General features: G+C 35.6%; 4 protein-coding genes across 5 annotated transcripts in view; 1 reads left to right on the forward strand and 3 right to left on the reverse strand.

Moving 5' to 3' along the window:
• The window catches only part of Swt1 (Swt1 RNA endoribonuclease), a 275,536-nt gene that overhangs the window by 118,520 nt on the left and 134,314 nt on the right, over positions 1–22,702 (forward strand). The gene's annotated exons all lie outside the window — the stretch shown is intronic.
• The window catches only part of LOC136975991 (alpha-aspartyl dipeptidase), a 170,361-nt gene that overhangs the window by 27,433 nt on the left and 120,226 nt on the right, over positions 1–22,702 (reverse strand). The gene's annotated exons all lie outside the window — the stretch shown is intronic.
• On the reverse strand, positions 1,290–13,508 carry LOC136975960 (uncharacterized). The gene is made up of 3 exons (XM_067271142.1): positions 13,232–13,508; positions 11,411–11,636; positions 1,290–1,662 (listed from the first exon to the last, which is right to left on the reverse strand). The coding sequence occupies exons 1-3, from the start codon at positions 13,393–13,395 to the stop codon at positions 1,444–1,446; spliced, it is 609 nt and encodes a 202-aa protein (XP_067127243.1). The 5' UTR covers positions 13,396–13,508; the 3' UTR covers positions 1,290–1,443.
• On the reverse strand, positions 14,832–20,294 carry LOC136975958 (neuroglobin-like). 2 transcript variants are annotated; one of them, XM_067271140.1, is made up of 4 exons: positions 20,219–20,294; positions 17,423–17,614; positions 16,587–16,818; positions 14,832–15,170 (listed from the first exon to the last, which is right to left on the reverse strand). In XM_067271140.1, exons 2-4 carry the CDS (start codon positions 17,605–17,607, stop codon positions 15,012–15,014), a joined length of 576 nt encoding a protein of 191 aa, XP_067127241.1. In that variant the 5' UTR covers positions 17,608–17,614; positions 20,219–20,294; the 3' UTR covers positions 14,832–15,011. The 2 variants fall into 2 exon arrangements, with proteins under 2 accessions (XP_067127241.1, XP_067127240.1); XM_067271139.1 differs by lacking the exon at positions 20,219–20,294 and adding an exon at positions 18,817–18,923.

The raw sequence follows: 22,702 nt of genomic DNA on the forward strand, positions 1-22,702 counted from the left end.
ATATTTCTCGACTAAAACATTTTGAAATGCAAAATTTTTCCGAATTCGACGATAATTTTTGGTGCGATAAAGATACCGGTCGAGCTAATATAAATTTTATTTATTTTGTACAAATTTCTGTACGATTATTTGTGATAAAATGTAATTTTCAAAATATATTGTTTAATAAAGGCCATTCCGTTTGAAAATAATTTGTACGTTACCGAAGACGGGCAGTAAAGACTTTACGAAAGCATTTGGATAGAATAAAAGATTGTCTTCTTAATTGATGGTTTATTTGTTAAGGTAAATAACAGGAATCTTTATTTCACCGGTTTGAAGCTATTTTTTATTTTCCAGTATATTTTATACAAATTATTGATAGTAGTTAAAAATAATTTCTGATAATTGAATTTTAAGATACTTAAAACACGGTAAGTACCGAAAAAAATGTAACTCATTAAATCTGTGTACATTAGTGAAAAGATTCTCCACGTATGTCTGTTAGAAAGCGTAAACACATTTTAAATTTCTATAATACTACGTGTGTAGATTAACTGGCATTAATAGAAGAATCATCTTAAGAAGAAATTAGCTGTTTGTTAAACTTTATTAAAAACAATTTATTTATAATAATGCTAAAATTTAGTAAATGAAGATAAAGCAATTTATATTTTTTTTCTTTTATTGTATCTGGAAAATTAAAGTAAAAATTAAAAAATTGTTTATTTTAAGCATTTATTTCAAATGATATTTTTAATAGTTTAAAAATAAGTTCAAAATATTAATGTTTAGTCTTTAAAATAATTTAAGCAGTTGACTGATTATATTTTTAAGACCACAGAATCGAGTCTAATTACTCTAAATTCTGATCGGGGAATTATAAAAGTTAGCCGAGATTTAATCTTATTAATTCTATATACATAAATAACCAGCATCTTATTTATTGTGACACGGTCACAATCCCAGGCTGCAATTTTTAATTTATTTTATTTAAAATATATGCTCTCCACCTGAAATTAGTAGTGACTCGCCCCTGTTCGTCACTCTCTTCCGTTAGACGGATGACCGGCATGACTCGTTAATACCTTTCGGGAGAAATCTTTTGAATCGAAATAACACGACCCGGGTTTGCATCGGGGCCTCCTACCTCTAATCTTTCCGTATCTGGTCTCGTCTTTCGTCTTCCTAACTCCCTCCTGGAGATTAAGGAAAGACTGACGGACGGACGAGCGACAACGAGAATTTATAAGTCTACAATTTTTTTCAAATTGCAGCCCAATAACGTATATAGAAATTTCCGTAAAAAATTATAATTCATTAACACGTTGACTTTATTCAAATATACAATAACTTTACAAAATGCATAAACGTTATCAGTAATGAGTGGTAATGGAAAATTTTATGATTTTCGTGATAAGAAGTGGTGATATATGTTATCGAACTTCTTCTTTTATGTTCAAATCATTTATACAGTTTACCGTGAAAAGAATGTCTCATTATCTTCATTTTATTTTTCTTTCGATTGTCGTCGTTGACCGTTTCTTTATCGCACTGTTCCATCGTCGCTTTCATGTAATGAGTGATGTATCGAAACAGTTGTAACCAGGCGTTTTCCACTCCCGGGTTCCAATGATCTTCCAACATGGGTTTCACGGCGTAAATAAACTGAGGGCCGATTTTCTACAAAATATAAATACAGAAATAAATACATATTTTACTTCAAATAAGAATAAAATATCGTCCGGCCAATATGAAATAAAACTAATATTTGTTTAATACGGAAACTAATTCTTTCATTAGTTTGCCATCAGAATGTCGGTGCTGCAGAACTGTTTCTACTAATGCCTCTGATTCTAGCAGAGCTTCTTCCTTTGCCACTACGTATTGTAGAAAAGGTTCTAAACTACTACAAACATCGAGGCTCAACAATGGTCTCTACTCCTATCTACGGCAGTTCATTTGCTACCACATTGCAATTACCCTATCTCTGATCGTCACCCCGTAAACATTATCCCCAGGGTACATTTGGTGTCATCCGCTTCCTCCATGGATAACCGTGCAGACAATATCTACATAGACATATCTACATCTGTGTAGATATTAAGCCTCCTTCGTGTCGGCTCAAGTATCTGTATCTTCCTCCAGTATGTTAGAAGATACCCCTCACATACCTTCACCTATCAAGCTCAAGAAGATGCTGTCTACCGACATTGTCATACCAATTAAGTAGGCCACTTCACTACCAAACAAAACGCTGTCTATCAATATTTATAGTGATTCTCAGTGTGTCCTAAAAACACTCTTAAATCCTAATTGCAATAGAATAAAATCACATATATCCAGCACCATATTAAAAATCTTGTAAATAAGATAACTTTTATATTTGTTCCTGGCCATACTGGCATACTAGGAAACGAAAAAGCCGACTTTGAGGCTGTCAGCCGCCAAGGACACCGACTTAGACTACACTGGCATCCCTCTCTCGGGTAGCAGCTTTAAAAATTATATTCGTGACAACGCTACGCAAAAGTGGAATCAACAATGGTCGAGCAGTAAAACTGGTAGAATAACGAGACTTTATTTTCCTAGTGTCGAATGCGAGTTCTCATCACCACTTACAGATTTAACGTTTGCTACCGCTCAACTAATTACCGAGCACGATAATTTTAGAAGCTATCTGGCGATGTATAACCGGGCAGGAAGCCTGTCGCTTTTGCTCTACAGAAAACCGAGACACCGTCGACCATATTTACGATCTATCGTTGTCCAATTTACGATAAAGATAGACTTATTGTGGTGATTTCTTAATGCCGCGAACGAGTCAAAAGGCGAGATAAGATTAACGAAAACATTTATTAGGTTACATCCGACTTGGATTTTACACACTGCCGACGAGGTTACCTTTTAATTGCAAACAGAATTAAAGTCAACAGATGGCGCTTAACTCAAGGGCGGTTTTACAACAACGAATATGATTAATCTTAACACTTACGCCGAAATTAGAAATCTTTACGCTAGGTTTCGGGTGGCCACGTCCACTCGATAAACTCGTTCAGAAGCCACTGTTTGATGCTTTTTACAATTATGTTCAAAAAGTATGGAAGAAAAGACTATAATTTCTAATTTCTAGTTTTACATTTTAGTTTTCACTAAAAGCCGAAGACTAATTTTATGTTTACTTTGTATCATGTATTTTGGTTTACGTATTCTTAGTGTTATACACCCATGGGAGTGGTTCACTTATTCTAATAAAAAAAAAAGAGAGAAAGAGAGAGAAACCACCACACGGCCTTTCTCCCATGATAAAAAAAAAAAATGTAGAGTGTGAGTGTGACTCTGCTAGCGTTATTTTTCTATCACGTCACAGGAGATGGCCTCGGTACAACGAGAGTTCTTAACAGAAACTGCCACCACTCGACGAGATCAAAAACTAAAATAAGAATATTACGTAAGACGAGATCTATTACCCCCTACCCCCGAGTAAGAAATCCTCGACCCCACCCACCCCAAAATACCTTACGTAATTTATGGACGGCCCCTTATCTGTAACGCCTTCTTTGATTATCTAGCCGCGACTTAACGCGAGAAGAGCCCGTCCGAACGCGGCGAAATGTTGAGAAACGCAAAAAGTTGGGTTTTTCCCCCCGTATAGTATGTGTATGCGGAATCGCGATTTTTTTCACTCGCTTCGAAGCTTAATAACTCCCGCGCCCTTTGTCGGAAATTTCCGAAATCTTAAAGGTGGTTTACGTATTCGGGAAATGCCGTTTCTAGACCAGGGTACGCCTTAGGGCAGTGGTATTCGATCTACGGGTCGCGACCCCATTTGGGGTGGCGGAAAATTACCTCCGGGTCGCGCCGTTAAAATGTTCGAATACCGTTAGCTTAGGGCAACGATTTTCGACCGGTGTGCCGCGAGAGAAAAAAAGGTCGAAAAACACTGCCTCGGGGCCCGATTTTATTCCCAAAGACAGTTTATATTAATACATATTACTCACGATTATTTAGTGAAGAAGGAAAAGCCCGGCGTATATCGTAGCTAAGGCTACAACGACTCTAAATCGGGATTTGGCCGTACGGCTCGATTTAGATATCAATTTTTTATATAAAAGTAAATTACATAAAATAAGCTGGTTGTACTATTATTAACACGTTTAAAAATATTATAACATTTAGTGGTATTTCTATTTAATATATAAATAAACCGGGTAAACTTTTTAAAGTATTAACTTATAATTACCGAATAAACCCTATATTTTTCAGTTACTATCTTACGAGAACGTTGACAGTCAATTACGAAAAGATGTAAACGGCGCATAAATTCACTCGATACGGCTCTAGTCCGGAGATCCGCGGTCGGTGGCGGAGCGACGTAACCGAGAAAAACTTTTGTTACAGCATCTCGCGTTGCGTCCGGTCGAACGTCGCCGTACATTTTATATACAAACTGTACAACGATGCCCGTAACTCGATCAAATTTTGCGGAAATACGAAGACGGCCGACATTTCCGTTAATCCGGCGTCGCTCCGGTTCCGCGGGTGCCGGATTATCATCGTAGTTCACGAATTAAAAATGTACGAAAATTACTTAATTTTTCAGCTACTCGCTAAATAAATTCGGCAAAGATTTGTAAAAATAACGAAAAATTTGCAAGAAACAGTTGAATTTTCTTAAAATTTTGAAAAACATTCGTGAAATAGAACACAAATTGCGAAATTCGAGTGAATATTTCAAAGATATTATCGAAAACACTGCAAAAAAGTTTCTTAATTCTGCGTTTTACTATTTCGAGTTCTTATCGGAATAAAACAATAAACGTCTCGACAATTGTCGATAACTTTTGCGAGTTGCGCAAATAAATTTCTTATCGCCTCTGCCTTAAAAACGCGCTCGTCTATTTATAATTTAGCGCCCGCTTCGAAAAATGTCGACGCCGATGTGAAAAAACTTCTACCGGATTTTTACCGGCGGGTTATTCTCCGTAGTCGTCTGCCAGATACAACAAAGCTGACCCGACTTTGTAATTTCCATTTCGATCGTAGTGGCCGCGTAGTTTAGTTCTCCGTTCGTACCGTTCGCCACCCGCGTATAACGAATATATTGACTTTATAATTGTCTATTTAAAAACAAAATACATTTTTACCATTAAAAAATCTGTTTTCTATTCCTTGCCATTATATCCTTATAGTATGTAATAATTGATTTTCGTTATTTCGTTTATACGGATCTCTAGAACCGCGACGAAACCGATACGTTATCGAAACCACAGATTTATTTCGCTAAATCGCTACGTATTTACGGTACGATACAACTTTAGACGTAAATAAGACAAAAATGAATCGGCCGGTGACCGAGTGGATCGAACTACCGAACGTGGACGGATGTGGCTAAAAGGTTGGACGAGCGTGGTTTTATGGGTTTCTTTCGCGAGTCTAACGTCTAAATAGGAATCGGTTTCCCGTAGAAAGTCTTCCCGGTAAGCACCCCCGTGGCAGATTATTCGTATTGCCTGGCCTTTTCCATCGATTCGACGAATTTCTCTTGTCGTCCGTAATTTTTCAAATTGACATAAAAGTCTATCTCGATTTTGCAGCGCCTTCGTTAGCTTCGGAAACGTTTCTAACGTTTTACGGAATACGTTAATTTTATCCAATGTCGGGACCCGCATTCGCGGTCCCGACATTGGATAAAATTACGTATTCCGTAAAACCAAGTGTATTCCGTCTTCCAACGTATTCCGTCTCCAAGTGTATTTTTCTAGTCAAATTCGGTTTTTTAAATCAAAAATCACGAGTTGGTAGTTCGGAATTCGAATTGTACCACTTTGGCCCGAAATCCGTGACATTCTAGGACCTACCCCTTAACCGAATACGACTCGATCTTTTCTCCGATTCGGACGATATTTACAAAACAGTAATGATGCTAAAAGTAAAAATTTAATAATTTGCCGCTGTTAAGTACCGTCGAATCGCAGCGCGGAAAAAGAAATTCTGTCAATAATTGTGACGTTAAATATAATAGGAGAGGTTATACGAAAGATTTACGGAATTGTTACGTTTCGTATATTTTTCCTCCTCGTTAATTTTTAGTTAGGATTATATAAACTATTTTATAACTGGCTTTATATAATCCTGTAGGATTACGTAGTATAACAGTATTGACTACGAGATGATTACGGAATGCTCGAGACTCCGATGCTAAAATAAATCGTTATTAATTACTTTTATTACGTATTTTCCAGCTTTTGCCAAAAGTATCGTTGTTTAATTAATTACGCGTAGTAATGGCTTTATTTAGTAATAAGGGTTAATGCCAGCCTAGGTATACAAAATGGCGGCGCTTCCGGTAACCTCGATGGCAAGTGTTTTTAGAAAAGAAATGTAGATGGCGCTGATAGTAATGACGCCTTCGTACGCGAATATCCATCAAAAAATTCCGTTCGGGAAACACGAGGAATAATGTGAATTTCGAATTTTGGTTACGATGTAGACGGATTATGCGCGTTGTTAATTTTTTTAAAGTGTCTGTGTTTTTTTAAAGTTTGTACAATTTACTCGAAGTCTAAAGTTATCGAGGAGAAAAGTTTGTCGATGGTAATTAACGTGTTAAACGTGTCCTTAATGTGTTTAATGCGTGTTAAATGTCATAAAAGCGTATTAAAGGTGTGTTAACATTGTATAAGTGAGGTAATAATTTTGTAAAGGGTTTATATGTGGTTCAATTGTGCGTTTAAAGTGTGTAAATGTGTGTTAAACGAGTTAAACTTGTCATAACCAAGGATATTTAATAGTGATTTCCGACCCGAAAGTCAAACGTGGACGACACGTGGAAGGCTAGGTGACCGTGGATCGCAAGTGCCACCCTCTATGGAGATGCTGCCTATAGTAGATGAAAAGGCGAGAGATGTGAATCGTAAGACTGCAGTTCTTAAGAGGAGTAAAATTTGTGTACAATACAGGCAAATTTTGTTCGAACCACTGATGTATAGAATCTCGTAATTCACTTCGTCCGTGCATCGATTGAATTTATAGGTAGTATGATGACTTTTTTATTTTTCGTTTCTGGTCCAAGAGTAGGAAAAGTAACCAAAAGCAGGGTAAGTAGCAAATTTACGTTTTAAAAATGTTTTAGTTTTAAAAAAGTTTAAATATAGGCGCGTTTATGTTATTGTCGACGGTCGCCATTTTGTATACCTAGGCTCACATTAACCGTAATAAGTAACGATCGCAGCATTTTTATACAATTATGAAGTAATGCGGCTCTATAAAAATAATATAAATAGATTTTATTATTTTATTAAGTGAATATTAATATATTTCTATCGAATACATTATTTTAATTTGCCAGAAATTGGGCTACGATTTGAAAAAACTGTGGACGTAAATTCGCGCCGTAGTCCGTCCGTCCGTCAGTCCTTCCTTAATCTCTAGAACGGAGTTAGTTATACGAAAGCCGGGATCGGATGTGGAAAGATTAGGGACGGGAGGCATCGATTAATGACGTACGAATTTCCGATTTTCGACGGAAAGATGCGTTATTTAAATTCAAAAAGTTTCCACCGAAAGCAGTCGGATTGATGACGGGCACGACTCTATCGCTAACGGAAAAGTATGATGTACGGTACAGTACAGGGGGCGGATTACTAGAAATTTGAGGTGGAGAGCGTATATCTTAAATTAAATAAATTGAAAATATGATTAAAAATTGCAACCCGGGATTGCCACCGCGTCGCAATAAATAATTGCTCGTTTTATTTGCGCTCTCGTTCTAAGAACGCAACCCGCGTGTAAACCGCAATGGTTGCGTGTACACACGCGCGTTGTCGATTTATAAGCTAATTATTAGCGATTAATGTCATTCTTTCTGCTATTTTTCAATTACCGATAAATATAAGTACAACTAAAAGAAAAGTGACATTCTTTTAATCGTATATGTTTCGAATATTAATGGAATTTACATATTTACTTCGGAGTTTACGGTTTGACCCGGTGTGTTGCGGTAGTTTGGGCAATATGGTTAAACTGACGTGGCTCTCGCGATGATAAGAAAAAGCAACTTAATGAAAAATATACTTATTCATCCGTAAACAATTAAAGCAGCTTCGTAAAAGAAAACAACTTTAGCTTTTTTACATTTGCATATTATCAAATAAAATTAAAAAGAAAGGCAAAATCCTTGTTTTAAAAGTGTAAAAAATTTAGGGAAAGAGTTCGAATTTTGGTAATTTCTCAGTCAAGTAGGAAATTATTGACGAGTTGTAAAAAGGTTAAGTTTTACAACAAATATAATATTCGAGGTTTGAAAGCATTTCTAAATCTTCGTTCCTCCAAAATGGCAGCTCCGACCACCTCTGAAGCCAAAGCGCATTGAAGCACGAGCGCGTTAGACAAAAAAACGCCACGAGTGGATTCCTGTATTGTTTTCTAACGAGAAGTGGAATTTGGATGAGCCAGACGCGTGCATTTGTTAATGGTACGATTTGTGAAAAGAGGAAAAATTCTTTCGGTAGATAAGAAGGAAGTGTATCCGTATGGCCGCGTTTCTTTATGCAGCAATCGTGTAGCGAAAATGACGTCACGAGCAGTTATCGCTACACGTCGCTGCATCATAGTTTAGAAACGCTTTCCGCTCGAGCTAAACATGGATGCCGTAATCTATCATTTAATTTCACAGTTACAGCCGAAAGTAGCGCTTTAGTTAAAGAACTACAATATTTAAATAAACAGATATAAAGAATTGAGCATTTCTCTTTCTGAAAATGTGAACAAAGTAAAGAGATAGGAGATGTATAATTATATTTAAAATATAGTATTTTCTTATTCTTTAGATAACTTTCAGAGTCATTTTATAAAATTTAATCCTTAATCTTTCCATAATATTTTTATCAACAGTCACCTCGACTTTTTTATTTTTGCAGCATAATAACGTATTATACACACAAGCGTCCATTTTGCTTTACACATGTAGCGGACGTAAAAGCTGCTTTATCTTTGCTGCAGCGACCTCTTGCAGCAACCGTTTAGAAACGGTTCGCTACATTGCAGCGCTGCATTTAGAAACGGGTTAAAGAGTGTTCGCTGTAAAGCGCTTCTCTAGCGCTGCATAAAGAAACGCGGCCTATTGGTTTGGTAATGGCATGACGAGTCCACATTATATCGGGACGGCAGAAATGACTCCATCGAAACAGCGCCGGATTAAGCCTCTAGCGGGCCCTAGACAAAATTTAAATTGGGGCCCTATTTAAATAAGTTGCTTCTAAACAAATCTTATATAATGTGACATTAGCGTAGCTAGCGTGGGTGGCACCCGGTGCAGATATCGTGGTGTCACCCCAAGTCACACCGTAGTGTCACCCTTTTTAACTGTTTTATAAAACACTATTGAATTGTAATAACTTCGCACTCGAGCAACTCGAACGCTACATCGAATATACGATGTCGCGACGTATAAGTTTAAATTTAGAAAATGAATCACAACCATACATCAGTATTACTATGAGAGGCGGCCTAGGAATATTTCTAGATGGTGCGAGAGATCTCGTGGGAGAGATTACTTCTGACGCACGGATGGCTGTTGACCTTTTTTTTTTTTTTTAGGCAATGGCTAATGAAGCCGGGCCCCTCCGAATTACGGGCCCTAGACATTTGCCTACTTTGCCTATTCGATAATCCGGCCCTGCATCGAAACACAGTAAAGCGTCGTCTATTTCCGTTTGCAAACTTAACGGACCCGAATGAATATTGCAGCGAGATAACGCATTCATTCAAACAGAAACACGGCTATAGCTTGCTTTCGGACAAAAGAAAAAAAATCCAGAAGCCCAGACAAACCCGATAGAAAAATCTTTGGGTATAATCTCTAGGAAACTCTGTGCGGGTGGAAGACTATTTGCTTCGGTTGAAGATCTTGACTATTATTGGTATAATTTAGAACCTGAAATCTTACAAAACCTTCTTCTTGACTAGAAATGATGGTAGAAATATTGGCCACTAAGATTGTATTATTATTATTATTTGCTTTTAGTTTAAAGACAGTTTGCAATACCTTTGCAACAACTATTTTGCATTTTTTTTTATTTTTTCATTTTCTTTGGTAATATACAAACAAAGCAAGCTATAAACTACTGTTTTTGTTTATTAAAACTAATTAATTGTTTAGAAATAAACATACCAACCTAAAAAATGTGTTTTTTTAATCACACACAACCGTGTCAAGTTTGAAGGATTGCCCAAACTTTCACAATACATCTAATAAGTCAGCGCAACACATGAGAGGAGGAACACCTCCCGGAAGTACACGTGAAGAAAACCCGAAAATTCCTGGTAGCCAGTGTTCGGTAGTTTTACCCACTCGGTCACTGGTGGGCTTAAATATTTATATAAATTTTCAATCCATAATACGAACATTACAAACATCCCGCTGTATTTATCAATATTGGATACTCGGCCAAAGTCGCACTTACTAGTTTTGGGGCCCGTAACGCTAAGCTGTTGCAAAGCCCACTTTAATCATACCAGAGTTCGACGGTCAGATGGCTGAGCGGTAAGCTCCGGAGAACCTGGAATCGAATCCGAACGGATCGAAAACCCCACGAATTTTTCGGGGGTGGTCCGCCCGGATACGTCGGACCCCGTTCCTCACTATGCGACCGCCATTGTGGGCCTGGCCGAATTCGTAATGGACTCGCTAAGAAGGTCTTTTTAATGCTCGCAGGATAAAAAGAGTCGAAAATAAAAGAAAAGACACCGCAGTTCAAACAACGTCTATTTTATAAATATAATTAGAAAATATTTAATCTTTACTGATATTTTTTAAATACAAACGTTGTAACATACAAAGTACAATACTAAACTAAACTTTGTCGCTTCATTTCTTAAGAATATGACATCGGTCCCGAATCTGGAGGTCCGAATATGACATCGGTCCCGAACCGATGAAATATTTTTAATATTTCATTTAATATTTTTCATTGAAAATGATAATATTTCTGTGATAACCAATGACAAAATTATATAAAAGCCTGCACACGGTAAGACAAAAGGAAATATTTGGTACGATCTCGTCTCCAACTTATCTGGGTTTCTTACTCGTCTCAGATAAGTAAGAGAACCCCGATTTCCTTTCGCATCCGGCTTCGAGTACCTTTACACGGCCTTGATATTTGATCATTATAATTTTTACGTAGCAAAATTCATTTTTCTTTAACTTTACTCGGGGCCGTGTTTACAAGTCCCCATTTTAACGGCTGCGTCTAATTAGCTACGGCTTTACTTCTATAAATAGGGATTACTAAACATAATATTCTACTGGTGCACACGACTAAATCACATCCTAAGATTCATTATTAATCTCATTTTAATCCGTCTTTAAAAGAGTAAAGTTTAATTAGTAATATTGATAAGTGAATCGAAAAGAAGATGATCTCACCTCGATATATTCGGCTTTAGCGCCATAATTTAGGTGACTTTTGCCCAATTCTCCCAAAAGCATTTCCAATTTTTTTGGTTGCTCCAACCTGGCGACTACTTTCTGAACGAAACTCATAACGCGAAGGGCGTGAGCTCTTAATTCCTTGCTGTTACGAAGGGATTCCTGATCTAAACCTTTGAATGGAATAAATATTTCTTGTACATCGGGATGGGTTTCGAATAACCTGAAAATAAATAACCACGTGGGTATAACGTTTATATGGATCATCATACAGATTTACTCAACGTTGCTAACGTTAAGAATTTATATTTTGTGCTCGAGATTTGGAGAAAAATCTCGAATTTTTAAAAAATATTAATACTTTATTTCCCGATAAATAATTTAAAACTTAATATAAAATATTTTCGCTCACGCGGCCCATCCCATCCTCTTCCTTTTTCTTGATTACACGAAAAGAAGGTTGGTTAATTCATATCTGTTACGTGAAAGGATTTTCAATTTATGCGTGTTTTTAAAGATAACGACGTAAATAAAAATAAAGAAAGTCGTGTTTAAATTTTCATTTAATGTATTAAATATAAATTTCATTTATAAACTCGTATTTTACTTACAATTTCGGATTATGTGTGGTACTATCAATTTTACTTATATCTGTTAATTTAACAAGACTCGCTGAATTTTTTAAAGTTTGATACGAATAAATATATAATCAAATTATTCTGTTATATATTAATTAGGTTTCTATATATTATTAAACTCTTGTCTCTCGCAATTCTATCTATTCGAATAGATTACTCAAATGCTGTTCGATCTTTACGAATTTTAAATGATCTCGTTCATCATTCGGTCTAAACTTTTAACGAATTGTTTTTAATAAAGATATTTAGTGATTGAACAAATTCAATTCCTTAAAATAAATACTGCATCTGTAATAACGAGTATTTTCGGTATTATGAAAAGAAATATACTGTATGCGATGGTAATCGAAGACCCGGAGGCAAGAACGTACGAACTCATTTCTTCAAGTTGCCGAGAAAATACCCTAAAGTTTTGAATTTATTCTGTATTTAGGACAAGCCGCGGATGATTTAACTCTATCGAGAGGTCGATCTATGAGAAATTGTAGGTCACGACCAGTGAGTATGGAAATCGTATCTGTTCTGTGTGTGTAGAAATTCGGCACAGAAACTTACCCCAAAATCTTCAATTATAATGCGGTATCGATGATCTTAACGTGTCGTTTAGCATTTTCGGAACGATCGAGGATATTAAACTATGGATTCGGCTGTCGTTGAACAGTTTTTTGGAGCTTCCGATTCATTACTATTAACCTCTTCCTGGTCTAAACTTTTACTTTGGCTATTAATTTATAGATTTCAATTTATTGTAATAGAATTACGTATTTTATAATTTAAGCGGGGAATTTTGTACATTTGAGATAAATGTATAACGAAAAATTAACCACCGAAATAGTTAAATTTTCTAATTAAAGTATTTATATATCATTAAAGCGCATTCTAAAAATATACCGTCACTAAACCGAGTCGGATTTAGCCTACACGTAAAGTAAACGAGATACGGCTCGGGCCTCACTCGACAAAGGTAAATGTTAAGGTCTCGCTCTTTCAAACTTATTATTATTTGGTGAGAGGGAAAGGCGTCTAGCTACAGCTATACAATAAAATCAAAATCTGGCCTTAACCCAGAAGATGGACGATAAGCGAAATATTCTCTCGCGTATTAATATTCTGTATTAAATATATAGATTTTTCTAATTTAAGAAACTGTAAGAAACTTGTTATATTAATCTTAGTTTACCTCATAAACGCTATAACTCCGACTCTAGACAAGTTTTTCATTAAAACGTTCCACGTTTGTACCAGAGCGACTTTCTGTTGATAAGTGACAAAAGGAACACCTCCTTTAAATCCACCTAATCCGTAAGGAAGGTTAGAAACCGATTTTGCGGGAACACAACCCATTTCAATTCGAATCCATGAATGACAATCCGCATTTAACTTTACATAAAACCGGAGACGTGCGGAACCCACGTAGTTATCTCCGGTCGCAACCCATTTCCTGTAGTCATTACTGCTACAAAGTTATATTTGAAAAATAATAATAATAACAAAAAATCGCAATTTTCAAATTTTATTTTTTTCCATAGAAAACAATGCGTTTTATTACTTTCGTTTTAAATTATATTATACCAGTCGCATTTACATTATTAAATCTGTTTTATATCGATCAATCGCTCTTAAATCAGAGTAAGTCAACGGTAATAAAATGATATCAGTCGAATGCCAAGGACGTTTTATAGCAATTTTTAAGTTAAGAAAAGTTACAAAAATCGTCCAGAACATTTTTACAATCCGTATACATTTATTTATACGCGTTATAAGTCTCCAAAGTAGCGCTATAAAGGAATAGGAAAAATGATGTCGCATCGGTATCGAATATAATGTGGCCTACCAGATTGATAGAACTGACGTTCTCCCGGATAAAAAAGTGTTCCGCCATCTTTTATATAAAAAAAATAATAAGACAAGATATAATAACAAATACTTATCGAATTACGCATCAAACGGGTCATTCGATGCCAATATTTTCGAAGGATGTTTCCACATCCACCAGACAAGAGCGGAAGGAAATTTCATTGATCGTAATAAAAACGCACTTCATCCGATAATATATCAAATCTGTCCGTAGAAAGAGTTTAAAATATCGAATTGTCGCGGATTAAATTCTTTTTAAAAATGTCTTTCTTATTTTGAATACAAAAATCGAATTATTTAAAGACGAATGAAGACACGAGTGTTTCCACCGCGCAATTTATTACGTCTTACTCAATCCGTGTTATTATTTTACTCGTCGGCTCTCTTCGACAAATTCCACTTTTTCTTATTTACTTTCGATAAATAAGATGTCAGAATTATCGAAAATACCATTCTGTACCTCCCGGCAACCGTAAATTATTTGACGTCGTAGAGATTATCGAGTATAAATCTCTCCCTCCTCCACTATGGCAACGATATTATTGATCGACGTCATTTCGATATATTAAATAATAATTAAATCGAATTTTAATTTTCTTTTAAATTAATAAAAACAGCACGTAGCGTATTCATTTAATATTGTAATTTTTAAACAAATTACACTTCTGCATTTATATGCAGTGTATATTTAATAATAATTAAATTTCTTTTTATAAAAAATATAGCGGTAATCACACGAATTAACGATACGTACGATTGCGTATTTCATCTTTTTACGTAATGGTGACGTTTTCGATATATAGCAAAACATTGGATACTGCAACAACCAATGATACAACAATATTTAAAGTAACGCCGTAGGTAATACGCTGGTGATTGGATAATTAAGAACTTTAAAGAAAATAGCATTGTTTTTGTATAAATAGTTATAATAACGCGTTTATTTAAAAGCGAACACAGAATTACGCCTTTAGGCGTGTTTAATTTGATGCAAATAGCGTTCGAATCGACGAAAGAAGCGTACCCGATATACATTTATCACAGCAGACGTTCTTCTTTCGGACAACACGTAACAAAATGACGAACAATGGTTAAATAACAGACTAAAGGCTATTTTGATTCGTTTCTGGTCCCATGTCGTATCCCGCAATTACTGTTTCCAAGATAAAGTGAATTGTTATTTTATAAATAGTTTCCATGTTTTCTGTATATCTGTCTCCCAACGTTTCTTGGACCGCTGCCAGGAAAGGTTTCTCAATTCTCTGGAAAAAATGTATATAAATACATATAAGTATTATACTTATATAAAATATAAAAATTTAGAATTATATGTTTAAAGATAATAAAGTTACGTATGCCTATTCTAGATACGTTAGGCTAGATATATAAAACGAATTAATTCAATATCTAGAAGTGTGGCTACGAATATAACTACGTTACGGCTCTTCTCGGTATAAAATGGGTGTATATAGTTTAAAAAATAAGCCGAAATGTTTTATCTTCTTGGCTAACAGATGGTTTAGGCAGTAAACTATTCGGAATATAACCGTTTGCGAAATTTAAAAGGTTAACAAGTTTCTACTTTTGTAATTTGAGAAGGTTACTTTTCAGAAATTAATATCTTAAGAAGATAATGTGCAGAAAGCGCTATTCTAGAGCCTACAAGTGGAGGTTATAAAGCTATATTGATTTACTATAAAAATATACGTTGTTTTTTATAACATCGAAGAATATAAAACTGTTTTTACAAGTTTTATTAACGTTTAAAGGCAAATATAGTAAACTTTAATGCGCCTTTAAACAGAATCTATTTGTGGCTCTTAAGCTAAAAGTCAGGCCCTATAAATGGCTTAGGGCCTCACGCCGGAGAAGTCTAGAAGCTACGCTTCGAATGCAGTTTGATGGTATAACTATAATTATCTTCGGTCGAACGAAGATAAATTACGTATCATCTCTTTCGGAGAAAACGCATCTAAAAATAATAAAAGTCACAGAGTAGAGTCGTACGCTAATTAACTACTACGAAGGATAATAAATAGGAACGAATTCGCATCGATATATCGCATCGTAGATGGGAGATGCCACGGATATCGTCTATAACTAGTGAAACGATACCGAAATATCAATTTACTAACCGTACGATTCACGTTTCTTCAGATTACGAAGGTTATTCCGGTATCTAAGAAACGAATTCGATAAATGTCTGGTGGGTTTATTAATTTTATTGTCGTTTAGTCTATAAAATAAACTACCGAGTTAAATTGGAAAATTTATTATACAATGGGGATAAAAGATCGGCTATACGTTCGTATCTAGGCTGCCCCGATACAATATATCATAAAACGAATAGGATGTCGAGGAGGTGGTTTTTAAGAGAATCCGCATAAATAGCCAGAAATAATAGAATTTTATCCGTGTACAATTTTCGAAAATACCAATTATACCGAATGGCTTTTTTTTTTTATGTTTGTTTTGTTGCGTATCTAAACGCGTTTAAAGATGTGGGCTGTTGTATCGTTTATTACAGATTTCTATGCGGGTCACATTCTGTTTACTCCAATTAGTAATTATAAAGTTACGAAAGTTTCAAATTCGATGCGAGTCGCGCTAATCGATTTACGTTAAAAGCCACGAAAATCTTCGTATTTGTAACAGGAAAAGGCAAAATTTCGGCTTACCCAAAAGTATTCCCTTCGAAATCCGGGTATTTTGTGATGCAATTTTCCCACGGAATGTAGATAATCCAAGAGATAATCGACATTGTCTAAAGACCTTATACTTTCGTCTAACGTGGACATGACGATAGAAGCGTGCTGCGCTAATTCCATACTCTCGAAATTCGATTCCGATATTTTCAGCGATTGAAACTTTTCGAATAAATCCAGCAAATCTTCATTATCTTGAAAGAGTCTAAAGTTTAATAATAACAATAAGAAGAATATTTATATTTTTAAACAATCGATTTGTTTTTAGAAAAATGGTAACAAACGAGCAAGAATGAGTAAAAATCGAGTGGCCCGTGATCATTAATTACTAATCGATAAGCTCGTCGACTGCGAAATAGTGGCAAAGGATTATAAAACTATTCTCGATATTCTTCGAAGAAAAGCTTTCCGCCAGTTATTTCGTAAGCTATTTCCGAGAATGTTTAAGTTTTACCAAACAATTTTAACTCTACGAAAGATAGTATTTTCGACCAACTTTTAGCCTATTTTTAATCTACGATTAGCGTATAAGATATAATGTCTTATATGAGAATGAATTATCGAAGCAAATTTAATCCTAATAAAAAATACACTAATGTGCACAGTACACGCTCGAGAGAAATCGTAAAAAATATACTTCGTAAGCAATACATTACACACATTTTGCGGTTTTGCACAAATTTTCCAAGAAAACCGAGAAATGCGCAAAAGGATAAAAGAAAAAGCTAAAATCTCCAACGAAAGAATCAATTCGGAACATATTTTAAACGAGCAAATTTAAATTACACAAAAAAAGAAAGAATATTTACTTGACAAACATATTAATTCCCGTTGGTTCCATCGCCCTGGCTATTCCCTTCCACGATTTCGATATACAAAAACATTGCTTGGCAGTCAAAGGGATTCTCGGATCGGTAGGAGCCGGAGGAGGCGGCTCCGTCTGATCGTTCTGATCTTTAACGGAAGGTACAGTTTTGCCGAATCTGCATCCCATGCTGATCCTGAAAGAGAAGAAGTATTTTTAACGTTACTACAGTTACGATTGGAGCGAGCCGATCGTTCGGATGGCTATCTCCAAAACGCTACTTAACTCGGCTCTCGTTGGTTTCTATTCTCCGCTTTATTTAGATGTTATCTAAATCGTTCCTAGCATCCGTATTTAATTCCTCACTAACAAATTACTTCTAGCGTTACTTTAATTTTAACGATAAAAACTTAAAGTAAATAAACAGTAACCGAAATTAAAAATTATTGCAACAGCGGAGAATGGGTTAATGCCGTTTATAAAACGAAATGTAAAGGATATTCGAGAATTGTTTCCACCTTTATCGCGCGAGAAAATAACACTAATTTTAGCAAAGTTTACTTTATAGGTTGCCGCGGAAGCAATTACTCGCCAGAAAAGTGTTTCGTCGCACGAAATTCCGTATTATTTAATAAATACCGTTTTATACGTTTAATTCCGTTTAATTCCAATTTGCAAACCCGCGATAAAGATCCGCAAATCTAACGATGTAAAAGACAATGGCTTTCGATCGATCAATTACTGGAAACAATATTTAAATCCGATACCGCGTTAGCGACTTTTTGCCAGTCGTTAAGCACCGCAACGTCCCAATAAAACAATTATAACCGACTAAATTAAGGTAAAGGATCCCTTATTAAATACAAATATTCTAGGGGGGTAAAACCCGAGCCATCGATTGCGCCGTCCTTGAGGTAGACAAGCGATATTTGTCAGTTCTCACAGAGTGGCTGTGTCACTAAACAAGTGTAGCATTCAGTCGGTACTACGTACTGTCGGCACTAAATCTGTTTGGTAATTGGATAGGTTGACAGATCTCGCAGTCTACAGAGCTGTCACTGTATATAATGAAGTGTAGCCTTCTTTTGGTATCGGAAAATGTTTTCTTTTTGTACGAGAAAAAACCTTGCGCAATTCCTAACTGATTAAAAACCTCGAGAATTGTTTGCTCGTTACTAATTATCTTTTTACTCTCCTCCCCGGAGAAGTAGCCTTATGTATTACGTAAAAATACGTATAAATTTGGTTCTGGCGACTTTTCTAATTTAGACTTTTGCGTTTTCTTCCAGTCGGCCTTAGTTAAAGGTTAAAAAAATTTATTTATCTCGTAGGAGATAACGTAATGTTTATTTATCAACAAGGGTTTCCGATTTAGTCGACTAATAAAGTTAAACAAACCTCCAGAGAATCCGTAATCTACGATCTCGTTTTGTTAACTGACATCTTACGGTTAATACAAACGTAAACATACTTCTAGCTGATTTATACATTTTAGAAATCAAACAAATTACGCTATTTTTATGAGAACGTTCTTTTCCATTTTATTAACCTTCCTTCGTCGAAATCCGTTTAGAAATTCGGGCTTCTAGCACTTTTTCCTCCGATTTACGACCGGAAAAAATCTGCTCGTTCTGGTTAAAAACTAGGTTTTGATGACGGACAGAAAGGATTCTTTCAGCAGCTGTTTATAATAAAATAAAAGACTATTATTAGTTTCCCACCCAAGAATTTTTTTAATATAGCCTACTTCTCTACTCGTTTCCTTACGAATTTACCATTCCTGAATTAGAAAACCTTATTACGCGATTTCCTGGCCGTCTGGAGGTCTGTTCGTCGCGTATTCCTAATTACGAAGACGTACAAACTTTTTAAAATCTACTTATCGATCCATAATGCTTTTATAAAGTAAAATATTTTAAATTCTCGACATAATCTTACGAATCGTTCGAAGGTAAATCCTATAAAATTAATTTTTCTACGAAAACTCCAAAAAAATCATTTTATTTTGAGATTTTTTATGAAAAAATAATAAAACATTTAATAAAAAATATATTTTTTAATATAAAGTTTCGACTTATAATTCGGATATTTGTAGAAGGAAAAAAAACAAGAGAGAACTTTTTTATCTAATAAAATCAAAAATAAATTAAATTTAAAACTTTTAAATTAGGGTAAATTAATTTTAATTATTTTTACCTGCATTTTTTTAAATTTAAGTCCTACAAATGAAGAAAATTTAATAATACCAAGCTGTAAAATAGGGCAATTGTACAAACGAACTATACGAAAAAACTGTGTAAAATTTAATATTTATTTTATAAATAAATTTAAATTATTTAAGAAAAGTTTAACGATAGATTTAAATAAAAGTTATAAATAAATGAGCCTACAGCGAGCTAAATTGATTGATATTTGGGGATTAGCGGATAGATTAGGTCCCGACGTAACATTATTTGGGGTGGGGAAAAGGCCCGTTATACGTTACAGCTTAGCACCGTTAATATTAAATAAAAAGTAACTAAAGAAATTTTAGTGAAAATACAGAAATAATAATAACGATAACGGCAATTTTATTAATTTTACAATAACATATTTAAACAATATTTTTTAAATATTCGATAATTCGAGAGCGTGTTTATAGGCCACTGGAAAATATCGAATTTTAAGTGAATAATTTTTCTCGACCGAATTGATAAAACGGGGCGAAAAGAAACTAAACGAATTTGCCGGCGAAATCTTTTATATAAAAGATAAGCGATAAGCGAATAGAATAAAGGAGTCGGATCGGGAGAATACTTACTCGGAAGACGACTTCTCGGATAGTAAAATTGCGGAGTCGACCCCCCAATACCGAATACGGCGACTGAAAGTCTCCGACCACGCGATCAGTCGCGACGTAAACATTCATCGTGCGATCCGACGTAGCGGTAGCGGGTGACGTCACGGCCAATCGGTCTACCGTTTTTACGTCATCGTACCTAAAATTTATTTATAGAACCGCGTGTTATTTTTAGTAATAAATTTATAACCTTCGACAATCACGGAAGAATAAATTTGATGGTGGCAAACGTCGGAGGAATTGGTTATTTTTTGATTTTTCCGCGTTATGCAGGTTCCGACGGTTCGTTCGTTAATTACGCGACGAATAACGTAATTTTCCCGGATTTAGTTAATATCGGCGAACATTTTTGAAGATATAAATAATCCGCTTAAATCTTACCGGGTTAATGTAGTTAAGAAATAAATTCGACTAAAATCCATCCTCTAAATCGAGTGTAGCGTAAATCGAACCAATTTAAATAACCAATAAAATGATGCTCCAAATTAAACATCTGACAATTTAATCCTTTTTTCGGCCTTTATCGTTTTACTAAACTCGGGTATCGGCAGTGCCGTAACTAGGATTTTGGACGCCTACGGCCGAGAATAAAAATGGCGGTTTATTTGTGAAATATACGTTGGTAGAAATTACAGATAATAAATACTATATAAATATAATTATACGAGCTTTTTTGCCTTATTAATTTCGAATGCATATTATTCCAAAACCTTCTCGTTGGCGCCTTTTGTTAAATCGGCGCCTATGGCGAAAACCACGTCGGCCGTACCCCGGTTACGGCTCTGGGTATCGGTACCGTACCGGTTCTTTCCACGCGCAAGAATAACGTAATATATCGCGTCATTTCCCGACACTCGCCGAACGATCAGCGCGCGCTTTCAAAATGTCGGAAAAGCTGCTTTTACCTAGTCTCGTAACTACCGAAAGAATATTATACGATATTATTTATGCAACATTCGTACCGTTTTCGATCGTCTGAGATAATTCTTCATCCAAAAGTATAGGAAATTCGTACGTGTTACCGGAGCCGTAACTAGGGTACGGCCGACGTGGCCCCCGCCAACGAGAAGGTTTTGGAATAATATGTATTCGAAATTAATAAGGCAAAAAAGCTCGTATAATTATATTTATATAGTATTTATTATCTGTAATTTCTACCAACGTATATTTCACAAATAAACCACCATTTTTATTTTTATTTAATAACAAAAATTAAAAAGGCGCGTCATTTTTTTTCTCGGCCGTAGGCATCCAAAATCCTAGTTACGGCACCGCGCGTTACTAATTTCGTTAGACGAAATTAGTAACGCGTGGAAGCAGCCGTACTGGTACACTGCCGAAAACCTCGGCCTTAAATCGATCCCGACGCGGGAAGCCATATTTTTCCCGTACGCCGCGTACCGAAACCAATTCTTTCGCTAAACGATCCGTACGCGTACCCGCGCCGATGTACGGAACAAAGCTCGTTTACCCGACTCGTCCAAAGAGGACTTTTTAATCGTACTTATTCCGCGTTCGGAGGCCCGCGATAGGGACGGCCGGGAGGCGAGGGACGGGGCCCCGCGGATCTCCATCCGAAAAATTTCTAGAGGTTTTCGTACCGGATCCTCCAGAAAGTAGAGCGCTCCCCGTAACGGCCATCGGTCGGAAATAAAGCGGTTAAATCTGTAGATATTTACCCTCTTATAAACGATTCAGTTACTTTTCCTTCGTTGTTTTTTTTCTGTAATGTGTATATTATATAACGATATCGTCGTTTCAATAATTTGTAGAACCGCGTGTAAATTTTCGAGTCTAAGTTTTGTTAAACTTATCAGAAAAGTTTAAGTACGATAGCGGTTAACATCCGAATGGATGGTCTACGTTTTCCTCGAAGATATTCTTCTATATTTATGTATTTAAATTTTTAATTTGATTCTACGGCATTTTGTTTTATTTTCTGAAGTTTTTACTAGTAACTGGATTTTATTAAAGTCTACGAACCGTAACTTTCTGTAATTTTTCGGGCGCGCCGACCATTTTCATTACGAGAAAAGCCGTAAATCTCGTAATAAACGACGATGTGACTAGTAAACAGTTTCTAGAAAACCGAATATTTATTTTGTTTATAAATAGTTTATACGTAACGACGGCTCGTTTATCCACGACACTTTTAAGAATCGATAAAAAAATAATATCCCTTCCGCAAATTCTAGCCTAATGATATATAAGCCGATCAAAGGGCCGCGAGGTCGAATCGAGCCGACGTCGTGTTTTCCGTCGTCTAAAACAACAAACTCTATCGGAAGTACGTAAAAAGAAAGCGAGATTCAAAAACGTAAAAGAGTATATTAGAAATGCAACTACGGCATTAACAAACATTTTCTTCCGCTCGGATCTCGATATCTTTTTTAATGGACGTGCCCTTTATATTAAGAATAATACTTTCGGTATTATCGGTTTATA

The sequence above is a fragment of the Centruroides vittatus genome, unplaced genomic scaffold (genome assembly GCF_030686945.1).
Source record: "Centruroides vittatus isolate TY-2023 unplaced genomic scaffold, ASM3068694v2 contig_392, whole genome shotgun sequence".
In the NCBI taxonomy this organism is placed as follows: domain Eukaryota; kingdom Metazoa; phylum Arthropoda; class Arachnida; order Scorpiones; family Buthidae; genus Centruroides; species Centruroides vittatus.

Bases quoted from the DNA above. Each gene is read 5' to 3' on its own strand.
- LOC136975960 (XM_067271142.1), bottom strand. From the start codon at position 13,395: ATGGGTTGTGTTCCCGCAAAATCGGTTTCTAACCTTCCTTACGGATTA. The intron at 11,637-13,231 runs GTAAACTAAGAT...ATTTATTTTCAG, and splicing joins GGAGTTATAGCGTTTATGAG to GTTATTCGAAACCCATCCCG. The intron at 1,663-11,410 runs GTGAGATCATCT...TATATTTTGTAG, and splicing joins CTAAAGCCGAATATATCGAG to AAAATCGGCCCTCAGTTTAT.
- LOC136975958 (XM_067271139.1), bottom strand. From the start codon at position 18,908: ATGTATAAATCAGCTAGAAGTATGTTTACGTTTGTATTAACCGTAAGA. The intron at 17,615-18,816 runs GTTTGTTTAACT...CTTCTCTTTCAG, and splicing joins AGATTACGGATTCTCTGGAG to GATCAGCATGGGATGCAGAT. The intron at 16,819-17,422 runs GTAAATATTCTT...ATTAAACTTTAG, and splicing joins GGAATTAATATGTTTGTCAA to ACTCTTTCAAGATAATGAAG.